The sequence below is a fragment of the Triturus cristatus genome, chromosome 11, assembly GCF_964204655.1.
Source record: "Triturus cristatus chromosome 11, aTriCri1.1, whole genome shotgun sequence".
Taxonomy (NCBI): domain Eukaryota; kingdom Metazoa; phylum Chordata; class Amphibia; order Caudata; family Salamandridae; genus Triturus; species Triturus cristatus.
In genome coordinates, this window is record NC_140594.1 from 653,171,582 (window position 1) to 653,187,597 (window position 16,016).

The 16,016-nt window shown below is 47.4% G+C and overlaps 1 protein-coding gene across 1 annotated transcript in view; it reads left to right on the top strand.

The window, feature by feature from the left end:
- Positions 1–16,016, top strand: part of D2HGDH (D-2-hydroxyglutarate dehydrogenase) — a 595,031-nt gene that overhangs the window by 268,374 nt on the left and 310,641 nt on the right. Inside the window, exons 4-5 of the mRNA XM_085634178.1 lie at positions 2,780–2,919; positions 5,480–5,673. Of these exons, the coding sequence (XP_085490304.1) occupies positions 2,780–2,919; positions 5,480–5,673 (334 nt within the window). The remainder of the gene's footprint in view (positions 1–2,779; positions 2,920–5,479; positions 5,674–16,016) is intronic.

Sequence of the window (16,016 nt, forward strand, 5' to 3'; positions counted from 1 at the left end):
TAATAAAAACTGCGGCCAACAACGACCACCAAATACGACGACTGTTGGCTGTGTTTAGTAATGCAGATGCACAGGTATGGTACGGTTCCTGGAATGGGCGCAGTGCGGCCGTTATAGCAAAGGCCGCCACCGTAGGGGGCTCGAGGGCCGGCGCCATAATGGCCGCCAGAGCCCAACAAGGAACGGAACTGGTTCGCGCCAGCGAGAAGCGCCGCAGGGCGAAACGCCCTGAGGCCCCCGCCCCCCTTCCAAGAACAATAAGAGAAGAGGAAGGGGGGATATACGACGACGCTCCCCCTGGGGCAGCCCACTTGCACATCATGGGAGCTGGGGGAGCAGCGCCAACGATTTTCAAATCCCACCCACCCACACCTAGGGAGCAGCAGCGTCGTGGTGCTGACGAAAACAAAAGGAACTAAGGGTACAAGGGTTGGATATGGAGACACACCGACGGACGGTGTGCGGAAGTAGGGCCGCTCACTTTGGGATGCCGCACGGCAGGGTGAGTTGGCCGACAAAGGGGGTAGGTAATGGAGACGGCGCTCGCAGCCGAGCCCCCGTCAGACGGCAGGGCACAACACAGTCTTAACAAAGTAGCGAGTTGGGGCCTAACTCCGGGTGAAAGCTGCCCCCACGCAACGAGAGCCCACAGAGTGCAAATCCAACGGCGGAAACAACAAGTGTATTGTTTTGGTATGGGAGCACACCGACAGGGCGGTGTGTAGAAGGAGGGCCACTCACTCTGGGATGCCGCACGGCAAGGTAAGCACGCCTGACAAAATCGGGGTAGCAAACGGAGACGGCGCTCGCAGCCCAGCCCCCGCCAGAAGGTGGGGCACAAAAGAGATTAACAAGGTAGCGAATTGGGGCCTAACTCCGGGGAAAGGCTACCCCCCACACGCAAAGGGGCATGGTAAACAACAAAGAACAATCTACGAGCTGTCAGGGTGATTTACGACTCTAGGAGTTGCAAATGAGCAAAAGACAAGCCTGTGATTTATGGCCAGCCGATGATTTATGGCTGATGATTTATGATGCTCATGCAGAAGGATTTATGACAACGAAATTATGATAGTTTGTGACAGAATGATTTATGACATGCTGATGATTTATGACCCATGATTTATGGCTGCTGATTTATGGTGATCAGGCAGAGTGATTTATGGCAACAAAATAAAGACCAATTGTGGCACAATGATTTATGACACACAATGATTTATGACCCATGATTTATGATGTCCAGCTGACAACGTGTGACATCCAATTTGTAATAATGTGTGACAATGATTTATGGCCCCGGCCCCCGAGTGGGTGTCCAGGGGAGTTGTAGAAGTGTGACGTATGTAATAAGTAATAAAAACTGTGGCCAACAACGACCACCAAATACGACGACTGTTGGCTGTGTTTAGTAATGCAGATGCACAAGTATGGTACGGTTCCTGGAATGGGCGCAGTGCAGCCGTTATTATCACAGCGATAGTGCAGGAAGACTGTTCGGCCAATGGTGGAAACTGCTGAATAGCACACCCAGCCGCTGTTTGCTTTCACAGCATGAGTGCAAGGCAGACGCACCCGCCCGTTGTTAATATTCACAGCGGGAGTGCTTTCTGGAGCAGGCGCCGAATGGAGACCCAGCGCAGAAGAAAAAGGTAACAGCCAAAGTCGCGGTTTAAGGGAGGAGCGCTCCGGCGCTTTTCCCTGCCACCTGCTACGATACCTGGACGGCTCCCTGTGCCGGGAATCAGGAGGAAGGCTTGGGAAGTGCTGGCAAGTCCGAGACCAATGCTGTGCTCATCCAGGTGAAAATAAATCTCGGGAAACAGACTGAACTGCCGCAAGAATATCAGGAACTCCAGCGGGGAATACCATCCGCTTTCTTCGATGTAACAGGAGACAGGCAATATTGTCAAGCACCTCCTTCCGGAAGAGTAGGTGCTTTATTGGGGTGGATTCCTCTAAGGCGTCGGATCTTTTTCCCCCTGATTTATCCAAAAGGCTTCTGGGATGTGTAGTGCACAGGCCGCCTGATCCATGCAGACCGGATTACATGCACACAAGGGAGGGAAACACTGTGCATGGAGACATCACACAGTGTGATCGCGACAATGAACCATCCCACATACACAAATGGAGAAGGCGGCAGGTATAGGAATTGCTCGCTCTGAACCCTCTGTTGACAAGGTTCACTAACCTGCTTGTCCTCCTCAATGGGGGTCTTCTCCTCTACTCGGGCCTCTCACGCAACCTTGCCGTGGCTCCCACCAGCAGGAAAAGCATCCATTTTTCATGCTGCTCATGTTTTTAAATCAGCGGCTGACAAAGGTCCCTCTTGTGATGTGTGCAATAATGTGCATACTTCACAAAAGAGTCTGCATGCTAAGGAAATTACATAACACCCTACAAGGAACATATCTCTGCAGTACCTTTGCTTACACACTCAATATACCCCACCCACCCAACGATTGACCAGTAATATCTAATCTGCCATTTCCAAGTGACCCAGAACACTGTAACAAGACTGGCTGCTTTGATAAAGTCCTGGGATTTAATCTAACCCGCAATATCAGCCTAATCGCCTTAAAAACACCCTTTTCACTCACAAATGTACTCATGGCAGGGCTTTTTCAATGCTGCTCAATTGAAAACCTTTTCCTGATACAGTAATTTTGCAAGGAACATGCGAGTTCACAGAATGTAGTAGGAAGCTCAGCGGGTTACATGAGGTGGCATGTTCGATATGTACACATAAATTAACATTATTGCAACTGATATCTTTCAGGTACTGTAATCGGAGAAACCTGGCAATAAACCCTCAGGGAGGTAACACTGGACTGGTTGGAGGGAGTGTGCCAGTCTTCGATGAGATTATTCTCTCCACAGCGCTAATGAACCAGATCATCAGCTTGGACAGCATCTCTGGTGAGAAATATTTGTTTTTATGTCTGGATAACTCCGCCCAGAGGAGCACTGCTAATGGAGGGAGAGATTGTTAGATTGGAGACACTGCTTCCCTGCAGTTTTGGAAGACAGGGTACTATACCGAGAGCTTGTGAGGATAGCAAATTTATTTCTTGTACTGCAGTCTGTTAGTATGAGCAGTATTGTGTAAGAAAGGGACCATTATTGGGTAGTCCACTCCTTTTGCTTTGCGGGCTGTCTGTTATTTTGAGCATTTTCAAAAGGCTATGCATTGGTTTGAGCAGTTTCGTGGTAGACATCGGTCTCTTTTGCAGAGAAAATCGATCTATAGAGAACGGCCCCTTGGCTTTAAGAACCCTGTCAGTGGTATGATGGTTCTGACACCTTAATTCACCTCACGGTATATGGGTGGGAGTTCTATAAAGTTTTATTACTGAGGAGGTATTTACGCTATCGGTTCCGGGCCTGGTCATCATCTGTTTTAAAGTTAGGGTGGATGATGCTCCTTTGCAAATTTAGTCTTGTGATGATAACCTAATCGAGATTCCAAAGTAAAATGAGAAACAGGTACCTTAAATCTGCATTGCTTGTGTGTAGGACAAGTCACTGTGGAATCTGACTTTTGTATTTATTAATAACCCAAGACCACTCTAAACCCGGCAAGTTTCAACTCACCGGACCGACGAAGCACTCGGTGCAAATATGGCACGCTGCACATCGCAAGTTGGGCTGGTCCAACACTTTGACCATGGCCACCCCCCTGTGGGCGTCGGAGAGACTGGGAAGCCTGGGTCACACAAAGGGGTTCCGTAGCTGGGACCTTATCGGGATCTCCCAGGTGAAGGACCTGTGGGGGTCCGAGGGGATCAGATCTTTTGCTTACTTACAGGAAACGTACGACTTGGCGCCTACGGAGTATTTCAGATACCTGCAGATTAGACACTCCCTCCAAACTAACATTCCACCCGGGGCTCGACCCCTGCAGGCCTCCCCGCTCGAGGATCGGCTGCTTGACGGACACATGCCGGAGCATGCCATCTCGCTCACGTACAAAAAACTGATAAATAACCCCCCTGATCCACTCGACTCCCTAAAAGAGAAGTGGGTGGCTGATGGACTTGAGATTGACGACGAGTAGTGGGTTACCGCTCTGGCGTCCCCAAGGGAGGTGGCGATATCGGCTAGACTCCGGCTCGTGCAGCTTAAAATATTGCACAGAGTATACGTTTCCTGCACCAGAATTCAGGCGATGGGGGGGGGGGGGGGGGGGGAGGGGCTCTGCCGACGGTGGTGCGGGGCGACTGGCTCCTTTTTCCATATCTTGTGGGAATGCCCGGGGGTGCAGAGGTACTGGAGGCGAGTTGTGTCCTGCATGCGGGAAGTGTGGGAGGTTGACCTTCCCACAGAGGCTAAGAGATGTATACTGAACATATGGGAACCCACGGACTTATCTACACGGGGGAGACTTTGGGTCACACTTGGGCAAATGGTGGCGAAAATAAACATAGCCCATCTTTGGGGTGCATCGACGCTGCCGAAATTGGTGGACTGGCGAAAAGACATGGATTGGTGCATGTTGCAGAAGACCGTATACACGGCACGGGGGTGCCCCAGAAAGTGGGGGGAGGTGTGGTCGCTTTGGAACGCCTACAGAGGTGACATATGTGAGCCTCCGCAGGCCCGCCTATCCGGCCTGGAGATCACGGACTGAATCTAGCCTACCTTCAGAACTACTGTACATACGTCCTGTCTTACACTGTCGCTTTATGTAGCCGGTGCTGCGGCAACTCTGCAATCTTGGCGAAACGAACTTTTCTTATGTGACCTTGTTATGTTCTTGTAAACAATAAAAAGATTTTAAAAAATATATATATATTAAAACCAGAAAAAATAAAATAAATAAATAAATAACCCAAGACCACATTAAAATGCATTTGGTTTGACAACTTAATGTTCAGGCTTTCAGTATTAGAGGGATTTGTTTTTAATACTTTGTATTTTTATATTTGATTATTGCTACAGATTGAAATGTTCTGGGCTGGTTGGCATTCGTAGTGTAGGTTTTAAGAAATTGAGGAAAATATTTTAATCGGAGAATTAACTGAATTTCTTTCTTTGGTTTATTTACGTAATGAATCTTACCTCCTGAGCCTTAAAATATTTATACAGCATACTATGCTGTACTCCGTCTTCTGCATGGTTTCATTTTTATTGTACCTAGCTGATGATTAATTACAGGTGATTAATATCTGGTTAGAACAGTCAGTTACCGGAAATTAGTGGTGACCATTCTTTTAACAGATGAAGCCAAGAATAGGAGGCGGAGAACGGTCCATCCATAAAGTCATGTTGTGTAACGAGGCATTGTTTGCCTGAATTTCATAGCATAAACTATACGAGATTCCTGGCATTCAGGAGCAGGGCTCTTGGCATGTAGTAGCAGGATTAATGGTGTGTCATGTTGGTGAATTGTGTATCCCTGGTATATCAAAGTCACAGTGCCTAAAGAAGGAGTATGTCTACCTTTTAGATTTGTTATTGTATGGCTTTATTTTTTCAGGCATTCTGGTTTGCCAGGCAGGCTGCATCCTAGAAAACCTAAACCAGTACCTGGAGGAGAGAGATTTCATCATGCCACTTGACCTTGGAGCAAAAGGCAGCTGCCACATTGGGGGTAATGTGGCAACCAATGCAGGTGGCGTGCGTCTACTGAGGTACGGCTCTCTACGTGGCACAGTTCTGGGACTGGAAGTGGTAAGAAAAGATGCTACTATTAAGATTTTCCGTCTCATTAACCCAGTTTTAGATTACTTTAATCCATAGATGCCTCTGTTGAAACGTCCAAAAGAACAACTAAAAAGCAGAGATCAGTTCCACTTGGCTGCATTTATCCTATTAATCTTCTTTCCGCCCTTTGAAACTGTTAACCACAACACCTTTCTCTCTCCAAAAGTCCAATTGGTCGCACACTGCTCTACCTACCAGCGTGTTGCCCCAAAGAATTGTGGTCCCTGAAGTCAGCGTCGGCGGGTACGCCTATGCCCGAGTCTTGAGTGCAAGTAAGTGTAGCGTTCGCCATCCCTGGACACGTGTTTCGAGGTAGTTGCCTCTTGTCAGCAGGGAGTAGGTGAGTGTGTAGGGTTGCTGTGTAGGCTGCTAAAATAAGTGTTCTCAGGTAAAGTACCTCTTGTAGCGCGCAGGTGCGAAACCATGAGCTCGTCAGCTCCACCGGCTCAAGGAGCCTGAATATTAACAAAAGTCCAATTGGTCGCACACTGCTCTACCTACCAGCGTGTTGCCGCAAAGAATTGTGGTCCCTGAAGTCAGCGTCGGCGGGTACGCCTATGCCCGAGTCCTTTCTCTCTGCACTCGGGTTGCACTGTGTACTCTGGGATGCATGGTCCATAATCTAGGATGGCATGACAGTTCTCTGTAATCCATTCCAATATACACTAGCAGCAATACACAGTTTGTATTTGTTTAACAGCATTAGTATTAGTGCATGCATCATCATGGTGTGTGCGTGTGCAGTGAGTTATATTTTAAGGGTACTCCCTAAACATCAGTGTATTAGGCCTGAAAATCAGGCCTCAAGAGACGTGACGTTTCTTGCTCCTTTTAATGGAAAGTAGCTGAACGTTCTGAGTGTGTACATTTCACACAAGGCTCCTGGTCTTCATTGCTTCAGCTAAAGAGGAACTTTTCATTGTTCTTGCTGAATGCTAACAGTAGCTGCGGTTGTATAGTAAAACGTCCCCACAAGCTACCTTGTAACAAACTTCCGTTCTGTGGTAAGGGAGTGCAACAAATAACAAGGACATGCTTCAAATCAAAACATTGTTCTCAGTTTGGTGTGGCACACACGTGGACCTCCACGCAAGTGAAAGCCCAGCTGTTCCACTGAAATTCTTGAACATGGAAAGTTTATAATGTCTTCCTAATGAGGGAGGTGCAGCAAGAGACATCTGTTACCGGGAGACCTGCTTTCTCTCGGGACACTCGATTGAGAACCTTGTGCTCTGCAGTTATTTGGGAGTTTTATGACTCTGAAACAAATAAAACTATAGTCTGATGCATCTAGGGAAACAGAGAGTTTTTAGACTGTTAGGGCTGTGTGATGAACCGTTGTTGGGGTCTATATGTTATTCACCCTAAAAATATGCAGGATTCCTGAGGTATTATTTATTATAATAATTCTTATTTACTTGATTAAAGGAGGATTAGTACATAAGATGTACTAATTATTATAAATGACAAGGTTCAAGTGTGTACTGATTCAATTTCTGAGGGCTCAAGGTAGGGTCCTTATCTATACTCTTCAAGAGTAAGAGATTCTCTGACTGGTGTGGCAGATATTAAATAGTCCTTCATTCCTGTTAGTAGAGCTCAGGGGAGTGAATGCAAAATACCTCTTTATTTATTCATTTTCTCTGCAGATGCAGAAAACACCTTTGGGAGCTACAAAAATCTGAGGATGTCACCCTCGTCCCTAAAAAGTGGTTGTTCATAACAGTGGAGGGTGCCACATAGCCAGGAATTGTTTAGTGGCTAATGAAGCTTTCCGTTGGTTTTATGCCCCATAATTCAAACACCATATCTCTACAGAGGGTACGTCTTCTTCTTTCAAATGCAGCTATTACTCATTTTCCAGTCCGCAAGATGTGATCTATCATTTCATGCAAACTACACATACATCTTGGTATTTGAGTGCTTACAGACATTTTGCACACAGGACTTTCACTGTATTGATTTGCATCATGCTTTCAGATGGTTTAAAGGAGCACATTTAGTTCAGATGTATAGGTTAAATTGTCACATTGCAAAGTGGTCTCTTATATGTTGGTGATCACCGTGCTGACAGTAGTACCAACCATCATAAAAACAATTACAGTCTCCAAAAGAACATATTAGCCAGGACAACACCAATACAGCCAACATAACTTGGAGGCACCATATAGTTGAACCTCACTATAGCACAAAACAATGTACTACAAGACAAAACTGAATATACTAAACAAACACCCACTCACCACCCCACAGCTAGAATGGCTTAAAATAATACTATGCACTCAGAAGACACCATTGTCCTAGTTACCGAATACACATATCTCAAGCTTGGCAATGCACATACCTATCCTGCTGATGGGACCTATCCTAATGGATAAAGATTTCTAGGAATATACAGCAAACATTAACCAATGTAACACACTTATAACAAAGCACATGCATATAAAAATATCTCTACCCACTATGTTGATGATCCTTCTCAAACAGAAACCGTATGTAGGTCTGTGACAGAATCCTCCAGATTAAAGACTAAATGTTCATGTAAGACACTGTAATATGATTGATTATATTGTTATACATCCAGTACATCACTTAACATTACACCATTATGGTAAGTATACTATTGATATGTTTACTTCCATATCCTCTAATTCTCCATGTTACCTATGTAATTTGTCTCTCCAAGTTGGCCTTGCTAACCTTGAAATATGGTGGTTAGGTCCATTTAAATGGATGCAATATAATATTCATGCTATATAACGCATGAGATACAGTATGGGTGTACCAAGGTGGGTTGAACCATTGTACAACTCTGTAGCTGGACTACTAAAAAGGGTTACTGCACTGATATTTTACTGTAGAATATTGACATCAGAATAAAGGTGTGTCCCTTGTTGTTCTTGTCCATTTTATTTCTTCTGTAGTTTTTGAAGCCCTGTTGCAAAACTTTGTTTGATGTATTTTTTTTTGATTTTTTTTTATAGTTATATAAACGTACATTTATCACGTTTCACATAAATGGCTGCAACATATACGTAGCGGGGTAGACCATCATTGATTTCGAGATTACATTTACATCGTGGCTGGTGTGAGTATGGTCTGCGGTGTAGCAGGTCTGTGCCAGTTAAAGAAGAACTAGGGGGAGAACTGAACTGGGGAGTGCCATTGGGTTCTTAGTGTTGGGGTGAGGCGTACACTATGAGTTCGTTATTGCCTACTCCATCATGCAGCTACTATTCACCTAGGAGGGAGTGTGTATGCTGACTGATATGGATTGCTGTTGAGCGTTCCCGCTGGGGGGAGCTAGACCCGATGAATCCAAGGGGACCGCGGAGGATTGTGGAGGGGGGGGTCTCCTATCCCGGGAGCCTGTGCGGTGTGAGGTTGTGTGGTGCTGGGGGTATGTAAGTCAATGACTGGGGTCTCTGGAGTCTGGGACTGCCTAAATTGGTGCAGCAGGAGCGCCCATTCTAGGGAAATTGGAACCTTACGTATACCTTTGGCTTCTTCCTCCCTGATTGCGTCTTCCTCGGCCGCCGCCCATTTGAGTACCGCCCCCACCCATGCCGCGATTGGGGGACCTGATGGGGCCCACCAGTGCATGGCTATACAGCGTTTGGCCAGTAGGTGGGCTAGGAAAACAAAGCGCATTGGTATTTTGTGTCGTTTCCTCCGTCCCAGAATGCCGAGTGCACAGCCCTCCCAAGTAGTCAGATGGGACAGCCCGGTGAGATCCCTGAGCGTCGCATGGATAAATGACCAGTAGGTCTGAATGCCCGGGCAGGTCCAGAACATGTGGGAGAAGGCTGCGTCTCCTGCCTGACAGCGAGGGCAAAGGAAGGTCGTGTCGGGGAAAAAGTGTTGAAGGCGCGCAGGCGTTGGGTATGCCCTATGTAGGATGTGAAATTGTATGTTCTTGAACCCAGCGTTCCTGGAAACTTTTTAAGGGAACTCTATCGCTCTGTCCCACTCGTTATCATGAAACGATCGCCCGCTTCCTCCTCCCAGAGGGCCCGGAGAGATCCCAGCAGTGGGGGTGCCATTTCCCTGATTGATTTGTATAGCCATGTGGTGAGATGACGACCCAGTCCCATTCGCAAGATTGAGTGTAGAACAGGGTGAGTGGGAGGTTCCCCTAGTGCGAGATCGGAGTATGGTCGGTAGCAGCCAAGGAGTTGTCGGTGAAGCAGGAACTGTCCAGGGGGTAGGTCATAGTCGCCCATAAGCTGTCGGTATGGCTGGAGCTGTCCCCCTTCAAACAGTGCCTCCGCTTCGGTAATGTCTCTAGACGTCCATTCCCGAAGCATGGTAGGACTAAAGAACCCCCTATGTCTGGGCCAGCCGACTAGTGGCAGTAATGGTGTGTATGGGGGGGCGATCTGTCGCCATGCGGTGTATACGCTGAATGCACTTCCCGGGCTATATCTACTTGTAGGGGGTAGGTACGCGCAGAACGGAATCCTGGCAGAAGTAGACGACGTAGCTCCGGCGTGGGTATACGACCCGTGATTGTATGTGTTTCAAGTGTATATCTGTCTGCCGTCCAATATGAAAGCCACTGGAGCTGCGATGCTAGAAAGTAGGCTTCAAACGACGGCGCACCAAGCCCCCCTTGTGTCGTGGGCAACTTCAGTTTTGCTAGCGCGATCCTATGCCGCCCCTTACCCCATATTAAAGAACTGAGGAGTGTATCCAATTCCCTGAAGAAGGAGCGAGGTGGGATTACTGGGAGGTTAGTGAAATAATATAAAAGCCGCGGGACCAGAATCATCTTTGCCAAAGCCACCCGGCCTATTGGGGCCAGCGGAAGGTTCCGCCAGAATCCAATTGAGGACCGTATCCCCGCGAGCGCCCTGCAGTGGTTACCCTCGTATAGGTCGACTGGGGAGTGATAGAGACGAATCCCGAGGTATAGGGGGCCCTCTGCTGCCCACTGTAGTTTCCGGTTCCCGATCCAGACATCCTGAGAGGGGGCCTCCGGGTGGAGGGGGTATACCATTGACTTGTCCCAGTTCACTTGCAGGCCCGAGGCCTCCGTGAACTCCGTCAGAGCGGTCTCGCGTATGGTGAGATCTGCCGTCACATCTCGCAGGTATATGAGGAGGTCGTCCGCGTATAGGGATACACAGTGTGTAACGTCCGCTAGTGGAATACCCCAAGCTTGCCCGTCCCGGTGCAGCCGGATAGCCAAGGGCTCCACCGCGAGCGCGAATAATAAGGGTGAGAGGGGGCACCCTTGTCGTGTGCCTCTGTGTATAGCGAATTCCGGGGAGATGTAGCGACCGAGACGGACCCGAGATGTGAGATCGGTGTAGAGGAGACGAGTGTAGGCTAAGAGCGTGGGACCCAGTCCCGCCCGTCTGAGGACGGCGAAGAGGAACTGCCATGTTAGGGTGTCAAACGCCTTCTCAAGGTCCAGAATTAGGCACGCCGCCCGCGGGTAGCGATCGCCCAGTTGGTCCTGGATATGAAAAAGGCGCCGGATATTGTGAGAGGTGTTCCTTCCCGGGACAAAACCACATTGATCAGGGTGGACCAGTGGCCGTATGAGTTGCGAGTACCTGTCTGCTAAAATTTTCCCCAAAATTTTGCAATTCGCCGTAAGTAGTGTGATGGGGCGATAGGAGGCTAGGAGTTGGGGATCCCGGTCGGGTTTCGGGAATGTCACGATCACCGACGCTCTCATGGAACGGGGCAGTTTACCGAGCTTGAGTGCCGAGTCCAGCACTGCTGATAAGCGGGGAGTCAGCAAAGGGGCAAAGGTGGCATAGTATTCAAGTGGAAACCCGTCCAGGCCTGGGGCCTTACCACGGGCCAGAGCTCGTATCGCGCTTGTAATCTCAGTGGCTTGTATCGTGGCATCCAACCCTTTCCGGTCTGTAGCCGAAATCTGGGGGAGGGATAGAGGGTCGAGGAAGTGGTCGATGGCCTCTGGATCAAGAGAGGAGGGGGCAGTGTAGACCGCCGAATAATGGTGATAAAAGGCCTGGAGGATCTCATCCTGGGATTGTACCAAGGTGCACCGGGAGTTTATAATCGCAGTGATGGGCCGGACCTCGGCATCTTGCTTGGCGAGCCATGCCAAGAGCGTGCCCGTTTTATCGCGGTCCCTGTGCATTCGGGTTGCATAAGACCGAAAGTTGTGGCGTCGAAGATCCACGCATGCCTCTTGATATGCCGATTTGGATTGGGCGACTTGGGCCACCGTTACCACCGACTGATCTGCCGCTTTCGTGGCCGTGGCCAGTCGTTGCAAAACTTTGTTTGATAATGAGAAATTTGAAGATGCACTCAAAATTACTATTGCTTTCTTTGACGAGGATGACATGTGGAAAAGCATGAGGTCTATAAGTATAGCATAAATGAAGCCGAAGCTTAAACTAAAACATTCAATCATCCGTTGTTTTAAAAAAATGTAGATACATTAAAGTGGGGGAAAATCCAACTCTTTATTCTTCAGATGCAATCTGTTGCATGCCCATAAACCATCTTTGTTCTTAGAGTATCAAAATAGGACAAAAATCAGGTTTCAATGGGCCATTCAGGCCTCTGGGCCCCTGTGCCACTGCATCTGCTGCCCTATTCATAGCTATGCCGGTGAGAAAGAGGAGCTCGACCCCTTTCAATTCTGAGGTTGAGTCCGCCTTCGGATGACCAGAACCCAGATTCCACTTGTAGGAAAATAAATGGCACACTCATTATTCTTCTGATTGTAACGCCCACGTGCCATGTGTTGAAGCAGGAGGACATAGATTCAACCAGACAGAAAACAGGAAGAAGATAGACCGGACACCAGAAGAGAAAAGGAGGAGAAATAAAGGAAGGACCAGACGAGAAGAGAAGACACACCCACCACTCGCCTGGAACAGTTGGAGGATGAAGCCCAGATCCCGCCTGCTGGACAGACCGATCCTGACATAGCAAAGATGCTGAGACCATGGACGCTCCAGAAAAGTGGAGCGAGGAATGGTGGAGCCGGCCCGAGGAAGCTGAAGTGGGTTGAAACTCAGGATAGTTGCGGCAGAGCGGGTAAGTCATTTTGGGATGGGTGGGAAGTATCTAGGGGTGGAGCGGAGGGAGGGCACAGTGGAGGATGGGAGCACAGATCCGTTTTAAAGAAGCCCCCTCCTACCCCCCCCTTGCCATATCAAATCTTTGCAAAAAATAGCACATTGATTTCATGGAAGATACCACTTTTGAGAAAAGGCAGAACCGGTGCGAGGATACACCGAAAGTGGAGATTATTCATATTTTATTTTGAGGATTAACTTAATCTCCGTCAGGTGAGAAAAACCTGAGAGATACAAGAAAGAAAAAGAAAGAAATTATAAATCTTACTCACAAGTGATTGTGATCATCCAGTGGGCTTCTCAAGAATAAAGGAAAAGGGGAGGTCTGACTACCTGAGCCACTCCTATTCTGATCCAGGTTTTACTTGTTTATTTTTTTTTTCTATTAAAATTTTAATCCCTCAAAGACCCTACCACAGTTTTCACAGGTGGTGTGGTGACGGATAGATAAAAAACCCTAGAAAGAGGAAGACTGTATATACATAACACTCCTTTATGTCTCCTTCTTCGAGCCTCTGGGAGGTGCTAGTGGAGAGAAGATGATTCTAGAAGAGAGGGAAGAAAAGGAGACCTTAACAGACCGATATTAAATTTCTTTTTCCAAAGATTCAGTAAACCTTCATCATTAAGAAATACATTCAGCCTCCGCGTCTGTTTATCTGGCCTGCCCTCCCACAGTGCCCCAGCACACAAATTGCACAGAGATCTTATCAACGCCAGCATGCACTTTGGTGCTGCATGCCTCGTTCATGCATCATTGTTTCCTTGTCTGCAGTCCCTACTAGGAGCTGCATAGCTCTAATACAGGAAAGTTTCACAGCACCTTGGAATGCAGCACACTGAGCACTTTCCTACTCACTGCTTACCAGCACTTTCAAGTGCTGCACAAGGTCATCACAAAATAACTCTTTGTAGAGTAGCACAAGTATGACGTTTGAACCTGTCAGTATGTAAATCACAAGCAGCGATGATGCTGAAATACTTTACAATAGCACAGCACTTTTAAAGAAATGTATCATGATCATTTTTTTTCCATTTGTTTCGGCTATCTGTCATGCTTATTAATGTCTCCGTAGGATTATTATCACTATGTACACAGTAATCAAGGGACAGTGACAAAGGATTGTGATCGCGAATATATGTGTATAAAACCTGAGTACTTGAAATGAATGGTGCGATCTCACGGGAAAATAAGAAAAAATTGATAGTGCTGCCCTTCCCAATTCCTGTAAATGTTGGGAGAGTAAGTTCGTCCATTTTGAGAGAAATCAGAAGAAAAGAACAAATTGTTTTTAATGAGTCGATTTAATGCTTCCCCAAATGGCGTATGCATGAAATGCGAAGTATCTTCTCCCTGCCCATCCAGGAAACCACAAATAGGATTGCCACTATATATGCACTTTTTAATTTTAAAATCTCCTGACTATATCGGGCCGTATGTCCTTGGAAATTAGTCAGGCAAAACTGAAGAAAATCTTTTAAATCATTCATCAACAATATTAATAGTTTGGGTGGAAAAAAGATTATAATAATCTATATATTAAAACATCCGAAAAACTCAGTGAAAACAAGTGAAGTGCAAAATTTGAAACCATGAAGTATTCAACAACAATGCAACTTTTATATTGGGATTTGTAAGTGTGACTAGGATCTCTAGTCCCCCTTTTGGCCTACCAGCGAAGGAAGGAACAACTGGGATACAAAATATTTGAACCCCATCTATATAAAAATTCTCAGTTGCCCATTTCTCCTGGCAACAGATAACATCAAAGTCTTTAACCCTATTTATCCAGTATTAGGGGTGTCTTTCATAGATTCACATGCCTGAATTATTCCCCGTCGTCGAGACGGGAGCCTCCGGTACATAGAAAAGTAATGTCCTATAGACATACATAGAGAAAAATAGGCCTAAGGGCCTCCCCTTAGTAGCCTATCCTTGTCCTTATGTAAAAAGGACCAAACTCTTAGAGCCAGCCAATCAGCTGTCACCTCCCTCTAGAACCTTCCTGACAGGAGCCTCAGTCCCTCAGATTTTCTACCGCACGTTGTGCTAGGGAGTCTCCAGCCTGAGTTCTCCTCAGGATTTCTTTAAAACCAGATTGTTCACTTTTTAAAGTGACTCACTTCTTCAAGGACTTGAACAGAGATTGCTTCAGGCCACTTATAACTGCAGTGAGTGATTTATTTCTTCTAAAACTTCAGGCATGTCTGAATCCCAGAAGAAAGCCCTTTTCAGGGCCTGCTCTTCATGTAGGAAGAAGAGGCTACATGTGGACGACAAGCATGACCTCTGCCTATATTGCCTTTATCCTGACCACGTGCCTAAGGACTGTAAAATATGTAGGTCTTTCCCTCACAAGACCTTGAGGGACAGAGAAGGTCGTCTGCTTATCTGGCTGGACAGGCTTAAGGACAGGGAGAGTGTGGTATCCTCAGAGGGAAGCTTTTCAAGAACCTCTGAAGTCTCCCTGAAGAGGCCGAGAGTGACGTCTCCTGGCCCCTCAGACACTCCTCCTATGAAGGCACACAAGAAGTCTTCAGAGGCAAGATCTTCAAAATCTTCAGTGTCTGACAAGGATTCTCAGACTTTTAAGAAGCCTACCCAGTCGGCCAGCAAAATTGCGACAACCTCCTCAGCGCAAAAAAGAGTTGGGGCACCAGGTTATGTCTCCACAGCGACGACAACTGTGTCAACGACAACAGCGTCGTCAGTCTTCTCGTCTACGACGACCACCCCTTCATCGTCGTCAGCAGGTACACCTATTTCGTCGATTATACTGCTAAACCCGTCGTCGACGTCTAAGACCTCGTCGACGACGAAGATTGTCCTGTCGACGACGACATCGTCGATGAGGAGCCCCCCGTCGACGGGAGAGTCGACGACGCAGACGTCGACGACGAAGACGTCGACGTCGAAGGCGTCGACGACGAAGGCGTCGACGACAAATGAATCGTCGACGAGCGCATCGTCGACGAAGGCATCGTCGGCGAGGAAAATATCGTCGGCGGGGACACCGTCGACGAAGGCCATGCCGTCGACGAGGGTATCGTCGACGGAGAAATCGTCGTCGTCCATAGGTATTTCTGAGCCATGGAAGAAATCCAAACTAGTAGGAACGTCGTCTATGACCCTACCACCGTCGACAACAACACGGACGACGGCAGGGGATCCTGTACAGGGTTCTGGATCTGGCAAACTGACCAGGAAACAGATTACACCAGAAACAACGTCTCTAAGTA